General features: G+C 45.0%; 1 protein-coding gene across 6 annotated transcripts in view; it reads left to right on the forward strand.

The window, feature by feature from the left end:
- Positions 1-19,479, forward strand: part of LOC147031695 (uncharacterized) — a 28,458-nt gene extending 8,979 nt beyond the window's left edge. For 3 of the 6 annotated variants that reach the window (XR_015050788.1, XR_015050790.1, XR_015050789.1), the window contains exon 3: positions 12,736-13,164. Coding sequence is in view for 3 of the 6 variants with exons in the window: in XM_085852476.1 (XP_085708602.1) it covers positions 18,187-19,371 (1,185 nt within the window). In the remaining 3 variants the exon portion in view is untranslated. Of the gene's footprint in view, positions 1-12,735; positions 13,165-17,911 lie in introns of those variants that run through there. The other 3 variants (XM_085852476.1, XM_085852489.1, XM_085852484.1) reach the window with 1 other exon arrangement.

The following is a 19,479-nucleotide window of genomic DNA, read 5'->3' on the forward strand; positions in this document are numbered from 1 at the left end:
CGGTGATCTCCAACGCGGCCGCGTTTGCCGGTGATCTCCAACGCGGCCGCGTTTGCCGGTGATCTCCAACGCGGCCGCGTTTGCCGGTGATCTCCAACGCGGCCGCGTTTGCCGGTGATCTCCAACATGGCCGCGTTTGCCGGTGATCTCCAACACGGCCACGTTTGATGGCAACATCGGATCAAAACGGCGTTACCCTCTGAAAGATCTGGCCAATAAAAAGTGAGAGGGGCGGAGCCAGCCGGGGGTGAAGGGTCGAAGGTAAAAGAGCAAGCACCCCCGGACCCGATAAAGAGCTATGCTGGAACGCCGAGAAGCCAGTTGGGCTGGGCCGTTGGAGAGAGTCTGGAGTCTGGAGTCCAGTCAGAGAGTTGAGTGGAGTTGGGAGAGCGCTCGATTTCATGCTGCGCTGGAGTTCGTGGCTTGTGGTTGGCGGTGGGAGTGGAGAGACGCCCCATTGAGAGCTGGAGAGTTCGAACTTTGGGCAGTTGGTTCGCTGGGGGTTCGCCGGCGCGACCAGGAGGGCTGAGTCGAGACCCATTCACTCCTCCAGCGCGTCGTCGGCTAAGCCAGGCCACAGTGGAGGCTGGATGACCAAGGAAGCCAGTCGGAGCTCGGGGGTCCGGACAAAGACACCGAGGGTCGCCGAACCAGGACCCAGCAAGTCACCACGAGGGTGGCCAGGTAGCCCGCCTGGTCTCTCGGAGCCCCTTCGTTCATCCTGGCTCTGAGTAATTTTAAAGGCTCACGAGCCCGGTTCTGTCTTTCTGGGGTTTTGGATGAAAGTCTGTGGTGCCTTGTCTACCTAAGTAGAACTGATTAAGTGCATGACTGTGTACATGATAATAGGCATCGGCTGTAGGTTTTTGCTCGTGTCTTGTCCCCATCCCCCCATTCATTGCATATGTGCATTTAAAATAAATACCCCTATTGTTTGAATGTTAACCTGCTCGTTGTGTCGCTTTCTGCCATTGACTGCCATGATGCGTTCGGAATATTAGCTGCCTGATTATAAGCCGATAAAACGTACATCTGGTCCGATAGGACTTGGCGATATAAAACCGCTCGACAATCGCATACGGAACGAGCTGCTTAAGTGGCTCGTTTTCGTGCAGGCCCGTCGAGGTATGAACTCGCGGCATTTCTGTCAGTGCGAATAGTTAGGTATATCGACAATTCGGCGATTGACCCTGTAGCGCATGGACAGAAGAGTTGGCTAGTTTATGGTGTGTTAAAAACACCCCTAGCTGGGTTTCGGCGTTGGTCCGGAAGCTGCGACTAGATTGCACGTTCGGTGGGCGAGCGCGGCTGCAATTAGGCTAAAGGTGGTCGTCCGCACACCAGACGGGCGAAAATCTACAACAATATATTGATCTTCTGGACTCGCTTAATTATAGGGTTTGTCCATCTGGTAAAAGTAGGAAGAATGAGAAGGAGAAACACATTATTCAGGCTTTAAGTATCCTTGGTTCAGGTGTTGGTTTTCTTCCAAATGACCAATCACAATTAATTAACCTCCGCCATCGAAGATGGATGGAGGTTACTGTTTTCACCCCTGTCTGTTTGTTTGTTTGTGAACAGTACAAAACTTGGTGGAGGGATTAGGTATGGTCCAAGGATCATGCCATTAGATTTTGGACTTAGTCCAAAAAAAAAAACTTAGAAAACTTTGCAACTTTTTTCAAAAAAAATTTCGATTGTTTGAAAAATATTTGAATTTTTTTTTTTGCATTTCTACATGTTTTAAGTGATTTCCAACCCCCCAAAAAATTGTTAGAGAAAAAAAACCCAGAAATTTTGCAACTTTTTTTTCAAAAAAATTTCGATTTTTTTTTTTGGCATTTCTACATGCGCGTTGATCTAGTTTAGTTTATTCAATCGTGGTTCAGAAGAGTATGATCTGTTTTGACCCACAATGAATAGGATATCAGGTTCATTTAAGTGACCCAGCAGTATTGGCGGCAGAGGTTTTGCACTCCACAGAGTGCTCCCCCTCTAGTTAATAGATTGTTATTGCTGTTAGGTAGTAAGAAGGCTGGAAATAACAATTGTTTTAATGAAGCATCAGCCATTTTAGACCAGTTGATGAACATGAAAATAATTAATAAATGTCAATACAAAGACATTTTATCTCATATTAAGTAAGATGAGAAGCACAATCCTTAGTTTTAATTTCACAACAAGCGACCACACATCTTCATTCCCATACCCACTACAACTTGACGCAACAAAAGAATATGAGGTGTGTTTATTGTCCATCGAAACTTATAATACCTCATTTAATATCACCGAGAAAAATGACAAGTTTAGTTATAATCCGGGAAGTGAATACAAAACGATAACGGTTTCACCCGGAGCATATGAGATTTCTCAAATATCTTCTGAAATTCCTCGTCTTATGAAAGAACAGGGTGATGAACCAAAAAATATTGTTATAGTTATTCAAAAACATACTTTAAAATCAACAATTAAACTGCAAGGTTTAACTGCAAGGTTGATGTCACAATTGATAATTCTTTTAGAGAGTTATTGGGTTTCTCCTCAAAAAAGATTGAAACTAATGGGACGTTTTACAGTGATAATGTCATTCAAATATCCTCAGGAATAAATTCGGCATTAATTCACTGTGATTTGATTGATGGCGCTTTTAATGATGGAATAAGAACAAATACAATATTTTCATTCAGCGCATACTAAACCCCAATTGGTTATAAATTCAATATGGAACCCAAAATCTGGTTTATCTCCCTGTGTCAGGAAAAACCATATACAGAGGAAATTTTAGGACAACCGACCAAGATAATGCATGATTTCTTTTAATGGAGAAATTATATCCATCAGAATTCACCTTCGTGAAGTTTTCCAATAAATAAATACGATAGTTATTGTGAGGAAATACGAGTTGGGAAAATATAAAATAATTACAGGGGATGGGATGTTCCTTTCCCCATACTACAAGGGTGAAGGTATGTATCTTGTTAGAGGATACTATAAACCCAAGAGACAAAGGGGTGTCAGACATCAATGTAGAAAAGAAGGAGATGGGATAATTGATACTCTAATGGGTATAGGCTCAACTATTCTTAAACATAAAGACCTAATTGGTTCAACTGCTTCTGCTGTGGGAAATGTAGCGGGTGCTATAAAGAGTATAAAAGATGCCCAAAAGGAATCTCATAAATTACAAGCAATAAAAGAAATTAAGAAATGCAAAACTCAGTTGTCTCCCCAAGAACGACAGAAAATAATTCAAATACTTGGGTCAGGGTTTCAAAAGTTTTAACATCTTTTTTCCTCAATAAATACAAGTATGGAAGCAATTGATAGTATCTATGATTTGGATCATACCATTGTCATCTCAAACTCCACTAAAAAGAAGACTACTTCAAGGTAAATGCAATAACTGGAACAAACTGGAATGGAAATGGAATAAAAAGTTTTGAAATAAATAATCAACAAACTTATTTGAATCTAGCCAAAAGTTTCTTGTTGTGTAAATTTACATTCACGAAGGCTGGGAATAACACAAATGCTACACTCGTAAATGATTTCTTCTGGAAAATGTTTGATAGTGTTCGTTTGTGCATTGGAACACAAGAAGTTGAAGTGGTTGATTATGTCTCTGCTACATCTGAAATGATGAAATTTACACTATATTAATTTAGTGATAGAATGGAAAAGGGGGCTGTCGAAGGTTTTATTCCTGATATGTCAACAGGAACAAACATAGACCCTGGATATAGTCAAAGGATCGGAATGTATAATGATGATACAAAAGCAGATAATAGTTTTACTGTGGCAGTTCCTCTTAAAGGTATATTTGGATTTTGTGATCATGATAAAGTTCTGTATGGTCTTAAAATTAGATTTCAACTGCAAAGGAATGAAAATGAAAATCGATTGCTTTTTGGTGTGGCTAATGCTTTTGCAGCTCAGAATAAATTTGTAATTGATGAAATTAGTTGGTGCATTAGTGAATATACTCCTCATCTTAAAACAGAAGAGATGTTGAACAAGTCTGGAGACAGCGATGGTTCACGAGCAATGTACGCGGTTCTCCTTTTCTTTTTTTGACCTTCGAGGGGACGCCACGGGCAAACTGGCGGGAATCAGAAAAAACGTAAATGATGAAAGTTGTAGTACTCGAAGAGCACTACTTGCATACCAACTTTCATTCGAAACAGTTGAAAACCCTAGGAGCTCGATGCCCAATTTATTGATTTTTTTTTTTTGACGTTTTCGAAGTTCGTGACCTTGTGACGAAAATGAAAAATCAAGCTTCGTGGGGCTATGCAGGTGCCATTGGACTAACCAAATACCAAAACCCCTACCAGATTCAACAAACCCCCTCGGAGAAGATGTAACTTGAAACCGGCTACCCCTAAAAACACTTTTTGGGCGTGGCTCCGCCCATAATGGGCGCAGCACACCCATTCTCCGGAAAACAACTAGATCATGATACAAACCTCGAACCCTAATTTTATCAAGATCGGATCAAAACCCACGGAGCTATGCTCGGGACAGACGAAGTGAATTCCCAAAACACAAACGTGGGGGAGATATACAAAAGTTTTTATCAGGAAGTAAATTTACAACTACTGGAATACCAGGGGAATTGCATCGACCAGGGTATTCCTTCTGTGGTCCAGGAATAAACTTGAATAAAAGATTAGATGACGCTGACAATCCTAAACCGTGGAGCAAACCTATCAATAGGGTTGATGAAGTGTGCATGAGGCACGATATTGATTATGGAAACAGCACAATGTTGGAAGAAAAACATGAAGCTGATAGAGAAATGTTGTATAATTTGTCTCTGATACAAAATCCAACCTTGAGAGAAAAAGTTGTTAGATTCATCGTGAAGAAGATGATCAGTGCTAAATTGAAACGGGCTTGGAAATTCAAAAAACTTATAGGCTCTAATGATGTCATTAAGATCGAAGAGCAATTCGCTGATGAATTACATAAACCAATAATCACAAAGTTTCAGAGAAGGAAGGTTTATTCCAAAGAAGTTGATTATATCTGGTCCGCTGATTTAATTGAACTCAATTATGATAAGTGGTACAAGTATGCTTTAACCGTTATTGATTTGCGGAGTAGATATGCGTGGGTTGTCTCTTTGAAAAACAAAACCGGGAATACACTCATGTTAGCCTTCCAACAGATATTTAATAAAAGTAAGCGAAAACCTAAAAAATTGTGGACTGATGAGGGTACAGAGTTCTACAACAAAACATTTATGAATTTTCTTTCAAAAAAACAACATTATATTAGACAGCACCTTTAATGAAGGAAAAGCGGTTGTTATTGAGCAATTCAATCGCACTTTAAAAGAGAGACAATATAAAAAATTCACTCAACTCAGTTCTCAACAATGGTTATCTTTAATTCAGGATATTGTAGATAAGTATAATGACACAATTCACACCTCAACGAATACAAAACCATCAGAAACATTTACAAAATTAGAATATGAAAAAGAGATTAATGTCAGAAAGCCTAAGTTCAAAGTTGGTGATAAAGTAAGAAAATACAGGTGGAAATTTCATTTTGAAAAAGGTTATACAAAGCGATGGACAAATGAACTTTTAAAAATCGTTGATGTAATAGATACAGTTCCTTGGACTTATAAGGTATATTATTTAGAAAGGGGGTAGAGATTTTAGTTTCATTTTATTCACAGGAATTACAAAAGACAAAGGTAAGTTGAATTTTTTTGACTCCGCCCCTTTTTAAACTCTGCCCACATTCGCCCCACCCACGCAAACCCCACCCATATAAGCCACATCCACACAAGCCCCACCCACACAAGCTCCACCCACTCAAACCCAACCCACAAAAGCAACAGCCACATTCATCATATCCACATAATTAGTGATTAGTTAATTAGTTCCCCACACACAATATGTTTATTTAATTAAAAAAAATTTGCTCCATCCACACAAGCCCCACCCATCCACACAAGCTCCACCCACCCACACAAGCTCCACCCACCCACACAAGCTCCACCCATCCACAAGCCCCACCCACACAAGCCCCACCCCCTGTGCGCCCCCAGCTTTGACCCACCACCCCCCTCATCCCACCCCCCACCCTTCCCCACACACACAGGGTGGGAGGTGGGATGAGGGGGGTGATGGGTCATTGGGGGAGCGCAGCTTCCCCCCCCCCTTCCCCCTCCTTTGCACTTCCTATATTCTCTTTTTTATAATTAAGAATTAAATAATTGAAAGCAAAGCAAATATAATTAATCAAGATTGAAAATATTAAACATTTTTCTTTGGGTAAATATTCAGTTGCGAGAATGTACGATCTTTCCCAGCAGTCTGCTTCAGATGTCTTAGAAGAGTCAATATACGGTTGAACCCCCAAAAAAATGCAACAAAACGTTTTATTGTTTTAAATGCTTCAACAGGTCATGGTGAATTCCAGAAAAAAGTCTCGGGTAATCTGACTCCGTTAAAGGGGTTAATTTGCATATTTTCAAGATGGCCGCCAATGAAAATTTCAATGTACTACAAACTTTTTTATGGTTGATTTTAGACCCTATAAATGGATTGGCAACAGATAGGAACATGGGGTTTCTGAATCAAATAAACATAGTTCCATTCGCCTATGACGTACTATGACGTATATCGTTAAAAGATATCTGAGTCTGCTAACAAATCGTTAAAAGATAAATGAGTATGCCATAGAAAATCTGTTGTTTTATAATATGTAATGACATGTGATGCTATCATTTAACTCCTTGAACTAGTTAAGTTGTCCCTTTCCTGTAATTACATAGATGGGACGTCATCAATCCAAAAGAAATCTGTATGTATGCCACACAGCCTGATCATAAGCCACGCACATTGTCGCCCGAGATCATCTCAGCATTGTCATTGTCATCATTCTCATTCTCATCCCCCTACATTTGATTGAAAGGGTTGCTACATGACTGCACTTGGCACTGTCCACAAGCTGATGTGCATGGTAGACCGTAGGTTCTGCATGTGCAACGTTGAGTACTGCACCCGGTAGTGCAGTTGCAGTGAACTACCTTAAGCAAAGAGTCTGGTGTGACATTCATTTCATTCATTACTGGGATGAACTGATTCTCTTCTGTTTTCCACCCCCAGTCTGTTGCTTCCAAATCTGCTTCTTCTCCCATCCATGTCATGATCTGGAAATACGTGCTTAGTGAATGGTGCTTAGTAGCCACTTCAGTTGGCAGCAGACGCTCTGGGGTAACGAACGACACAGCCGATACCACTTTCTTTGTCAAGATGCTGTGGCGCAACAAAGTGAGAGTATCTGTTCACTTTCCACCAAACACCTGGACCATTGCCTTGTACCCAATCTCTACAATTGCATCTGTGCTTTGACCTGGTGTAGCAAATGCTTGGGTACATGACCTCAAACCAGCATCACCTTTCATGACTTTCTGGAAGAGAGATTTCTTGCCAACCCCAAATATGCGCGGTCGTATCACATCCAGTAAAGGCATGTACGAACAGCATCATGGTAGATGCCTGGGATCCTAAGAGGCTCTTCAGTCTGTTTATGTGATACACTCTGCTTTGGTCCTGCGTCTTGTCAGATCGGAAGTACAAGTCCCAGTTGATACCTTCAGCAAAATGGTGAAGCAGAAGAATAAGCAAGTCCGTATCTTCGCCTATCAGTGTTGTTCACTGCAGCTGGGAAGCTCGTACTGCTGCTTGCACGATGTCGTAGTCTGCATCACCTGTTGCGTTTATCACAGTGCACCCCTTTTCCTTTAGCCTTTGGCTAATGATCTTTATCAGTTCCTGCTTGTTGGAACCATGCGATAAGAACTCATCTTTTTCCCCATGAACACAGTGTCTTCTGTGAAGTTGACTTTGGGATGATGTTTCTTTTGACAACGCTGGTGTGTGCTGTCCTTAAATAGATGGTTCATCCGAATAACCGTCGAAGACAACAGTAGCTTTCCCGTAATTGCGGAGTACGAAGTCAGCATAGCTGTTAGCTATAGATCTGTATGTGCTCCCTTTCGTCCACTTAACACGATGCATCAGTGAGCCACCATCCAACACATAGTGGTCCGTCTTGGGTACATCGTCCGACTCATCCTCGGTAGACAAACCTTTTGCATATTCATCTATTGCTCTCGCAAGTTGTGGCTTGTCCGCTTTCATGAATATCTGCTTCGCCTCAAAGAGAGCTGGGGGAAATGGAGACAATTCATATTCAAGAACGTCCTCCAATGAGAGGTTCCCTGCCCGAGAAATGACAAGTAGCCTCAAACAGAAGAGCAGGGTCTATAGTTCGGTCGCCAGTAACCTGGACAGCAGATGAATCTCCCAGAGTTTTTGCTTTGTCCTTCCTTTTGCATGTGTAGGTGAAAACTGGTTGTCCAGTCAGCTTTTCAGCAATTTCTTTCCCCACTACCTGCAAGTTGTCGACATTCACTTCATCCTTGGCTACAGCACCAGTGACAACATTTCTCAAGGCTGGATCATCAGAGAACGGATTGCATGACTGAAGTTTTTCTTGGATTTTTGCTAGATCTGACTGGTCCCTCTCCATCCTGGACTTGGTGGCCTCCTTGTGCTGTTCACTCGACGTGTAAGTGCAATCATTGAATTCTTGCATGGCTACAGTATATTCCGAACATACGGGGGACGACAGTGTCCACAGGGCACGTTGCTCCTCTGTCATGCCACTGCCCCTGGTCAACCCACCAGTCGACTTGAGTGATCGCATAAGTGTCTGTTCGATAACAAGATCGGACCCAAGTCCAGCCCAGAACTGATCACACCCCCACGAACCACATGGGAGCCTTCCTGGTACTTGCTATATACTGCCAGACTGCTTGTCTCCAGTTGTTGCATGTTCTGCAAGTAGAGGTGTGCCGATTTCAGATAGTTAAAGTGTCCTGCGGCAGCGAATATCGGCAGACATTCAGTCACGGCGTCGAGGTGAGTTTGCCAGGAACCTACACGATCAGCCATGATCAGCTTTCTGCTAGTTTTTACCATGCTGGTGTATGATAGCCAAAGCTTACTTGTCCGGGACCGAGATGACAACTCGTCTTCTTTGTCCTTCAGCGTCTGTTCTAATTTCAGCTTTATGTCAGAAGATTCGAAGGATTCCATGGTCGTCTCCCTAGCTATGACCGTTAGATACATGTCCTCATACTGTCGCACAAGGGTATCGAATTCAAGATCACTGCTCATCAGCTCAGACACAATCATGCCATAAAGACATTTCTCGACTGACATATGTCCACGGAATGCCCTTTGCACCGATTTCCCATTCAAAATTTGTTTCACTGCATTTTCACCGTAGACTGTTTCAAGAATGTCTTTCAGTACCGAGCTCTTCATCAGTGTACCTATGGCTCCAAGTACGTTCATAAATGTATGACAGGTACCAAGCATCAAGATGATGCCTTTGAGAGGGCTTCCCTGTGGTGCATTTTAGATAATCACCGATGCCTTCCAAAATAGGGGCTGGTCAAATGCTATTACCGGGGAGATGCTGTGTCTGTCTGCAAGATCACAGATGTAGCTGAGCGTAGATAGGATGCCTGTATGGTCGCCAGGGTACATGTCTATCATAGGGAGGAAGGTGACTGAGGACTTTCCAGGGTACGGTTCGTCACGATGGATAAGGTGCATCATCCCTTGCCAACTTGGTGTTGTCTTATGGAAGCACAAGGACAGCTCCCAGAAAATGTCGACGGCCAGTGGTACTGCAATGCATTTCCGGAAGTTTTTGAAATGTGACGTGTTTGCGGGCATAGTTGGAGAAGCGATAATCAACGATGTCCACTCTGGAAAGTTCTGTCTCATGTAAGACAGAGACCCTCTTCCTTGGAACTACATGGCTGGTATGCCTTCCTGGTGTCACTGCTGCAATCATTCCCATTCCATGGAAAGTGTCTTTCCCGTCCAGCGTCAGTATGTTATGGTCAATATTGTCTGCTGCAAATAGAACCATCCCGAACGAGCCTTCACACAGTATATCTGGAGCTACCAACTCAGCTGCATTTTTCTGAAATCTCTGAACTTCATTGTAGGATGAGCTAAATCCAATCGCAAAGAGAGTATCAACTTGGAACCTGGACCGGTAGAGGTGGTGAAGTTGAGTAGCTAGTCCTATTTGCAGTGGTGCAACAACTGCCCTGGGTCGGACGGCTTGAATAATGGATTGCCCAATAGAAGCCATCTTTTGATGTTTTCTGGCACCTACAAATAACAAATTGAGGAGCAGCCATAGTGATGCTGGCAGGTCGTTGAGGGCAGCCTCCAGTTGAAGGTTGGAGGATGATGGATACTGGTCTGTGACAGACTCAACATTCGTCTTGATGTCACACTTTATGAGCCTTGCCGCAGTCTCTATGATGGATCACTTTTGACTTTCTTCGTCACTGGCTTTGGCACTTTTGAAATAAGCATGAAGAATCTGTGACGTTTTTTTCCCTCATCATCACTACATCTTGAACGCCTTCACGCTCTGCTATATACATAGCGTCACCATAATGGGTTTTCAGTTTTTCCTTTTGGTACTGATTACCGTAGGGTACAGAGTCCTCATCCAAAAGATAGTGTCTCATTTTACACGTGAGATCGGATATGGTCAGCTGTTCCTCATCGTTTTCTTCTCGGTAAGCACAGACCCTGAGGAATGCCTGCTGTTTATCTTCATTTACCGGCCTCCTCGTATTCCTACAATTGCGCAAAGGTTCTCCCTTGAAATCCATTGGTATGTCAAGTCCTGAGCAAAAGTTTACACTGCACTGTGGGTGATAAATGCATTCGGCTGCATGCGGATCTCCAGTAAAGTACTCAATCCTCCCTTTGACAGTGAAGGACCAGTCATCAGATCTTTTTTCACAGCATGCCAGAATACTCTGAGGAAAGGAATCAGTTTTCACTTCACTTACATTGTCACTACGGCCATGGGTATCTCGAACAACCATACGACCACAGAATAAACAATCCATTCTGCAGTTGAAAGGTCCTATGCCGACACGCACACTTTCCTTCCGTGGGGGTGAGGGCTCTCTACCACGTTTCAATGTTCTTTGGATATCCCCTTCATTGGTATACCATTTACGGCAATCCTTGTGAACTCGAAGGCCTTCCGCCACAACAACATCATCACGACTTCGTTTGCGACTGGATTCATTGATTTTATCAGCTCCCTTTTTGAAGAGCTTGCAAATGTTACTTGGGTTGCCTTCATTGATGTCCTTTTTAAATATAGGACAGGTTTCTTGCAAGGTTTCTCCACTTGTATCCATCGTGTGTGTTCACCTAAAATGAAAGAGGCATTGTTAGGTTATGAACTTAAAATCAAAGGTGCTCAAGCTGATCTATACTGTACAGACCTCAATATATTTGCTGTTAAGAAGAGGCAAGAACAAGTTTTGAGACAGACGATCGAAAGAGTGGAAGAAGATCCATGGGTCATCCATTTAGTATGTACGCATGAAGGGGGGAATGTAGGGATGGTCTAAAATTTGAGGCCCATTTTGCGAACGCGTGCGTACGAGGTGGGGGGGGGGTAGAGAAAAATAGGAAGTCCACTTTTCATAACACCCTTTCGTCCCAAGGCTACAGATCGCACATTCTCAGGGCCTTGGTCATTCAGGCACAGCCAATACAATCAAATACAAACGTTATTTTGTCTGTAGTTCATGCCGCCTTACTTAATAGTACACCATGGCAGCATCAACTACTGTATATCTAACGTATCCACATGCCAGACGGGGGGGGGGGGGGGTCTGGGTCATAGCGTATGCATGCGTACAAGGGGGGTAAGGGGTCCGAAAAGTCGGGAAATTGTGCGTACGTACTAAATGGATGACCCCCCCCCCCCATGGTGCACTCATTTTAAAAACATGTGGTGAATATTTCTACAATTGGCTGCCCATATATACTTCTGTTCAAGGGCGTGGCCACATGTGGTTTCCAATTACTTCCATATGATCTACATGTTGAAATTATACATGTTCTGTGTTAATCCCTACCTGGTCTTTGTAATCTTGCTAGGTTCTAATTCATTATCATCATGACAATGCTTTTGGAGGACATTGAAAAGGTGAATATCAGCAGTTCCAGAAATTCTATTGTTTTAGTTGAAGGTCACAAATGGCAGCACCGTACAAGGGCATATGGGAAGCCAAAACAGCAGTTATTCATAATCACCTTGTGATCTTCTTGGTGGGGCTTTTTGTCTGTGCTTTTTCATCCTAAGAAAGGGGGTTGGCTTTCGGTTTTCACTATGACGTCATAAACGTCATAGTTACGTCATAGTACATCATAGGCGGGAGAAACTATGTTCATTTGATTCAGAAACCCCATGTTCCTATATATTGCTAATACATTTATAGGGTCTAAAAATCAACCATAAAAAAAGTTTGTGGTACATTGAAATTTTCACTGGCGGCCATCTTGAAAATATGCAAATTAACCCCTTTACCGGAGCCAGATTACCCGAGACTTTTTTCTGGCACGCAGCATGACCTATTAAAACATTTAAAACAATGAAACGTTTTGTTGCATTTTTTTTGGGGTTAGGTGATACGGATCATATTTTGACTCTCTTGTGATTTTGAAACTCGATCAACATATTCTGTTCAGAACAAAGAGTGAAGAACAATTAGGGTATATAAAGATGATTATATTATGATATTAATAGAATAATAAATATAACATTTACCTCCAGAAGATCGAGTTTGGTGTCCATTTCATCCAGATGAGCATTTAAACTGGAACAACTTGAAAATGAGTCATCACCCCATGGAATTTCAACATCTTCCTTGTCGACACCGCCACAACCCGCCTCCTGCTTCTCGACTCCGCCTCCTTGTCTCCGCCCACACCACGTCTACCCCACCCGCCTACCTGATCCCACCCACTGCTCCACCCTCGCATTCTGGACTCCGCCCCTTCTCCACTCAAGCTCCTCCTTCACGAGCACAGTCTCCACACGTGCGGCTTGGGCCAGAGGCAACTGTCGGGTACTGCAGCCCGGTGCATCCCTCCCCCCCAAAAAAGCGTATTGGTGGCACGTCGTGCTATCGGGCGCACAGGTACCGAGATCATAGCTTCAACCCCCCCACCCCCACCCCCCAGTTGCAAAACTCCCTCCTCATCTGGTTCTGTGTCTGTGTGTGAGCGTGTGTATGAGCGTGTGTGTGAGCGTGTGTGTGTGCGCGTGTGCTGGCACCTGTCTGCTTAAGCAAGACTGTAGAAGATTGTTGTCATTGTTATTGTTATTATTTTCGCATCAAGTCTGCTCTGTGTCCTCTTTTATAAGTTTCCTGTTTATTGTCGCACCACACGCTTCTTTCTATCTCTGCACAACACACCCCAATAAATCTTCACTGTGCCACATATCTTTCCTCGCCTGCTTGTTAATAAATTAGTATTAGGAATGTTTCCTGCTCGTTTTTGTCTTTTCTTCCATTGATCCAGCATGGTCCGAATCCTAGCTTAGCCGGGACTTTATTCCCAACGATCCGTTCCTTTTAGCCGGTACGTCCTTGGCAGTGTCGCTCGGCTGCATCCGATCCGGTTCGGACCAGGCGTACCGAGGGCGTTTCCCCGGTAATTAAACCACGTGATTAATTAGGTAACCCGATTAACCCATAGACGGGAGGACCCTAGGTCACGCGGTTGAGTTATTGGCGTCCAATAAGCAACCCGCCGCGTCATGGAATTATCCGTGTGCGACGGCCTATAATTCCAGGGAGTCTGGTGGGAATCGACTTCCCCCACCTCATGGCTTTCTGACCCCACCCCCCCCAGCCCGCAACAGTTTGGTGTCAGGAGTGGGATGGACCCGTAAAAAATTTGCGGGATTCGAACCCGCAACAGTTTGGTGTTAGGAGTGGTATGGACCTCTCAAAAAATTTACAGGATTCGAACCTGCAACAACTTGTTATCTGGAATGGGATTCGAGCCAGGGGTGTGCTTCGCAACAATATAGATACTAGCTGGAGTTCCCAGCGTTGCCCAGGGGGAAAAAATAGGAATAAGAAAGGGGTAAAATGTGGTGCTTAATATATTGTTGCAGATCCGGGGTGGCGGGAATCTGACCCGGTTCTAGGTGCCAGCCTCGCCACCGCCGTCTCCGGCAGTCTATAACGCCGGCCGGCTCAGCACAGGCCTCGGGTCACGCATCTTCAATCGCGATACCAACATAATCCTGTACCTTGCCAGTTCGGGAGATAGAACCCCCAGTTACAGACTGGCTTTGTCAGAGACCGAGCGGAGTCTACCAGTCTGTAACCACTGTTTGGTTTTATATGCCAATCGAACGGATCGTTCCTCGACGCGACACGCATTAATCCATAGCAGCAACTCCATAAGAATTAACCAGATTTATTGGGGACATCAGGGATCACATCACAAGCAATATACACGACAATGGTTTTATTAACAATCAACCCGTTCTTAACTAGGGGACCACGGCTAAAGGTTTCGAGGGGATTCTACGAAATATGCCTTATATAACACGTTCAAACAAACAGCATGCATGCACACAGAGTACTTGGTGATGGCTCATGGACGAGAGGACCGTGTCCAAAAGCACGAATGTCGCTCGTAACAAGCGGTGGTGTCGATGGGTTCAAACTCCCGCTCGAACGCGCCGCGCGGCAAGATGGCGGCGCAGTACTCCTGCTCAAGTCACCGCGTGCGCGGTTTCCGCACGCTCTGACCTCGCGTAGGGTCGAAGATGGGCCTCAGCTGATCTCTCTTACGGTCCAGCACACAAATCCCGGCCTGACCTGTTCTCCAGACGAGGCCCCAGTCGAGGTCCGAGTTCCACAGGCGGGTTAGCAAACGTGACGAGCCGTGAGGTGAGCAAGGACCGTCCGAAGGTCCAGCGTCTCCTCTCCGGCCTTCCCCCCTCGAAGCCCGACTCCCGCTTCGTCCTCTCAGTGCCTCTCGGTCGAATCACCGACGTGCAGGTCGGGTCAGTGTCTCTCCCGGCAGATACAACACAGTGCCTCCTTCGTTCGCCTCGAAGAAACTCCGAGCACGCCTCGAGAACCTGGCGTTCCTCACACACAGCACTCCTTTGTTTGCTCGCTTCGAGACACGAGCACTCCTCTCAACCGCCTGCAGTCTTCAAAACCGCCAAAACTGACTTGATGCTTCCCTTCTTTCCTTTCGTTCGGCTCTCTTTTCCAACTGAGAACTCCTTTTTCTCTCGTTTCCTTTTTACCAACCCCCTCTTCAGGCGACTCAGTGACCAAAGGCCCCGCCCCTTCACATCACTTCCTGTCCAGGCCACACGTCTCTCTCTCTAGGCCACACCCCTTCCTCTCTTACAGGAGAGTAAAAAGCATCATGTCTCGTTCCACCACCGTATGAACAGAAAAACAGTCTTCTACACCTCGTGACACACACATATCGTCCCTTACACCACACAACCTATCTATACATGAATTCAATGGGGGAATTGAGCTAATCCTATTTAGTTGTCCCATAAGGGCCATTTCCGTAACGCTACCCCCAACTTTCTCCCGAGGCTCTCCGAGCCTCCATCTGGGGCAGCCCACGGCAATGGCCCTGTCTAACGTACAGCACAGATCTCCCATTTACTTTAACCCACAACATGGGAAGCACTTAATTCCAGAAATCAAAGTGTCACAGTAAGATTGGCATGTCCCCATCCTAGTGTGTCGGGTCACCAATCCAACAAACAACTTTACACTTTATGCACAGTACTTAACATTCTAATTATGGATTTGAACGGGAGGGCATTCAATTTTACTTTTAACACCAATATTTGCATAGGAGCAGAACATTCACAGGTTCAAAGTTCTTTCACGTGTTCGCTCCATCATGCCCCCTCCCGGCAGTATCGTCCATTCACCCCTGAGGGTTTCCTCACTTTGTAGCCTTATTGGCCTCTCACCAGGTGAGTTCAGTCGGCCCAGTGGCCTAATCTCACAAAGAGTTCTTTGGCTCACTGAGCCCACAAAATGGCATGAATCTTCGGCCGCAACGGCCCACAAAAGCACTTTGGCCTCAATGGCCCACAAAAATGCTCCGGCCCATATGGCCTACTCACAAGCAGCAGCAGGCAACAATCCCTGCATTGGACAGCAGGTGACACAGCAATGGTGGCATGGTGAGCTTTATGGTAAACAAATGCAGTTTGGAGGCATTCTTGAGGACGCAAATGGGTGTGATGACCTTAGATCAGGTGAGATGGGGTGTACCCTTAACCTTCCTTCCCTGACTTGTTTTGGTTAAGTTCTCCCCTTTTTTTTTCCTTCATTTTTTTTATTTATTTTACAGACAGGATGGTGTGTTTCTTACTCAACTGTTATCTTCTTGTATGTGTGCTCATGACATACTGGTGGTCTCTCTGGCACTTGGAGAGGGTGACCGAGCCTGGCCCTTGCCAACAATTTCTCCCATCAACATCACTCGTACCAGGTGTCATGCATGAATGGTGCGGAGGAGAGTCCATCGAACCTAACCATTTACTTTTAGTTCTAGACAATGCAACAAACCCTGCTATGGCTAGAATGATCCCAATGACCCATTTTTCCTGACCTGGCACACTGTTCCATTCTATTCAACCTGGGCAAGGCCCGTATTTGTCTTTTTCCATTTGGTGGTGCTCGGCATAACTCGCTGGCTGGGGAGTGTGACTACTCGGCCTCTTTGCCTGCTTCCAATCGGGGGTGGAGGACACTCAGCGACCTCGGGGTTCACCTGAGCGTGCTTCTGGAGCTCCAAAATAAGGGGTGGCTCTCTAGCCCCCACACTGTGCTCTCCTAGCACCCATACTGTGCTCTCCTAGCACTAAAACCGACTATGCTCTCCTGGCACTAAAACCTACTGTGCTCTCCTGGCATCTCTGGCAGCCTTCACCTGCCAGGAGCCCCCAAAGCCCTGGTGCCCACTCTCCTGACTCACCAACTTCCAATACCATGTCACATTCCCAGCCAGTACCACCATACCTTGGCCTGCACCTACCCCTAGCAGTCTGCCTACACAATGGAACAGCAGCCAGAATCCATGTCAAATCCTCTAAGTCCCCCTAACCTACACTAACTTGGTTAGGAGACTCCTTCCGACAGGGTACATTGTTCGCACTCACTCTCCTCATTCGTACAATCACGTCATTTATCCCAAACACCTTAGTCATTCATTCTACAGTGCCACACACCCAGTCCACAACACCATCCAGCACCTTTCACTTTTATCTTAAAACACAAACACACCAGTCCTTCGCATCCCACTTGGTCATCAAATTTAACTGATACACTTTTTTTTTTTAATCAAACCCCAATCAATTTGTCACTACGTCCGTCGTCCGTTGGCCTCCTCCATACTGCCCTAATCGTTTATTTCCAACAATTTAAACAAAACATCAAAATCTCTACACCAGCCTCATGAACCTCTGCATGGTTCCAACCAGGTATTTCAGTCTTTCTTCAAACAAGCCACTCTTTTTCATCCACTTGCTTCAGGTGTGTTTAACGCTCTTAGTGGGGCACAGCATAGCTAACCTAATGTGCATTTAGTGATAAAAGCACCAAATTTGGCACACTTGTAGAAAGACATATTATGAAGCGATTTGGATATTTGGCCACCACAGATTTAGCCTCTGAGGGCCGTGGCAGCCATTTTACAAAATGGCGGCCAGGTGACATTAAAATGGCTACCAGAGGAATTAAAATGGCTAGGGCTTCTACATTTGTGGAACGATTTCACCGTTTATGGGGTCTATGGATGCGCCTCACCGAGTACTACAAACGTATGGGAGCAGATTTTCGAAATTCGAAATTGTGAAGGGGGGGGGGTGGGGGGGAGAAACCTTTTTTGGAGAAATAATTAAAATTTTGTATAATATGCTCATATAGTCGTAACATGGACTCTAATATATTTATTTGTCATTGCAGGTTGGTGATGGTGGTCGTCGCTTAATAGCAGCCATGTCCAAGAGCTTCAAGTTGGTCGACCCAGAGCGACCTGTCTCAACGTCGTCACATCCACCAACAACGAACTGGAACCTGTGTATCATCTGTCAAGACGACACGAAAGAGACACTGACTCGTCCCTCACAGTCCAAGCGAACAGATGTTGGGAGCGGCTACAGTTCCCTGGCCGAAAATCTGATCAGATTCAATCTCCTACCACCACCAGTATAGTCATTGATGGAGCAGCCATTGTGCAGATGCTAAAGCCTGCTGCATTCAAGAACTTCAGAGAGTATGCACAAGAGATCTTTATGCCTTACATGTCTACAAGGCTTCAATCTTCATCATGCCTGGACCTGGTATGGGACACCTACATCGCTGACTCACTCAAAGCTAGTGCAAGAGCAAAGCGTGGTAAAGGAGTGCACAGATGTGTGGTAGCAGAAGGAGCCATACCCAGAAACTGGCAGAACTTTCTTCGAGAAGACACCAACAAGACACAGTTGTTCAAGTTCCTGTCAGAAGCTCTCCTCCTGTGGTTTAACCTGAAAGACAAGCAACTCGTCGTCACTGATGGAGAAGAAGTCTGCAGCAAGCCTCCACTGTCTCCGCTGTCTTCGCTGGCCCCATGTACCCACGAGGAAGCCGACAGTCGAATGCTGCTTCATGTATCTCATGCAGCCCACCATGGCCACAACAAAATCATGATCAGAACGGTTGACACAGATGTTGTGGTGTTGGCTGTCTCGGTTGTCCAGAATCTGCAGCCAGAAAATGAACTGTGGATTGCATTCGGAACTGGAAAAGGGTTCCGAGACCTGGCAGCCCATGAAATAGCAGCTGGATTGGGGCCAGATAAAGCACAAGCACTTACGACGTTCCATTCTCTGACAGGGTGTGACACTGTGTCAAGTTTTGCAAGTCATGGGAAGAAGACTGCGTGGGCAGTCTGGAATGTGTTGCCGAAGTTGACCGAATCACTGTTGAAGTTGTCATCTGCACCAAGTGACATACCAGAAGAGGTCCTGCACACCATTGCGAGATTTGTCATCCTCCTGTACGACAGAACAAGTCCATGCACAGACATTGACAAGGCACGCAAGAAACTTTTCGCAAGGAAGAACAATGTGGAGTTGATTCCTCCAACCAAGGCAGCTCTGGAAGAGCACGTAAAGAGGGCAGCCAACCAGGGAGGTCATGTGTGGGGCCAGGTGTTGCTCCCTGCACCAGAGCTGCCGCCGGCAACCAGCTGGGGGTGGACCAAAAGTGAGGAGGGGCTGCATGAGCCCCACTGGACGAGATTACCACAAGCAGCCCAAACTTGCCGTGAACTGCTGTCATGTAAATGTAAGAAGAGTTGTGTGAATCGTTGCAAGTGCAAAAAGGCTGCACTTGAATGTTCTGCTCTGTGCCAGTGTGAGGGGGAGTGCACCCAGAACTAGACATTTCTACTTTTAATTTTGAGTTTTTCATCATATCACTGTAACATCATGTGTCATTGAAATGTATTATGTGGAATTTTGTATTTCTTGAGTAAATTCTTTTGTATT

The sequence above is a fragment of the Eptatretus burgeri genome, chromosome 2 (genome assembly GCF_056783735.1).
Source record: "Eptatretus burgeri isolate ZD-2024b chromosome 2, Ebu_testis_v1, whole genome shotgun sequence".
NCBI classification, from domain to species: domain Eukaryota; kingdom Metazoa; phylum Chordata; class Myxini; order Myxiniformes; family Myxinidae; genus Eptatretus; species Eptatretus burgeri.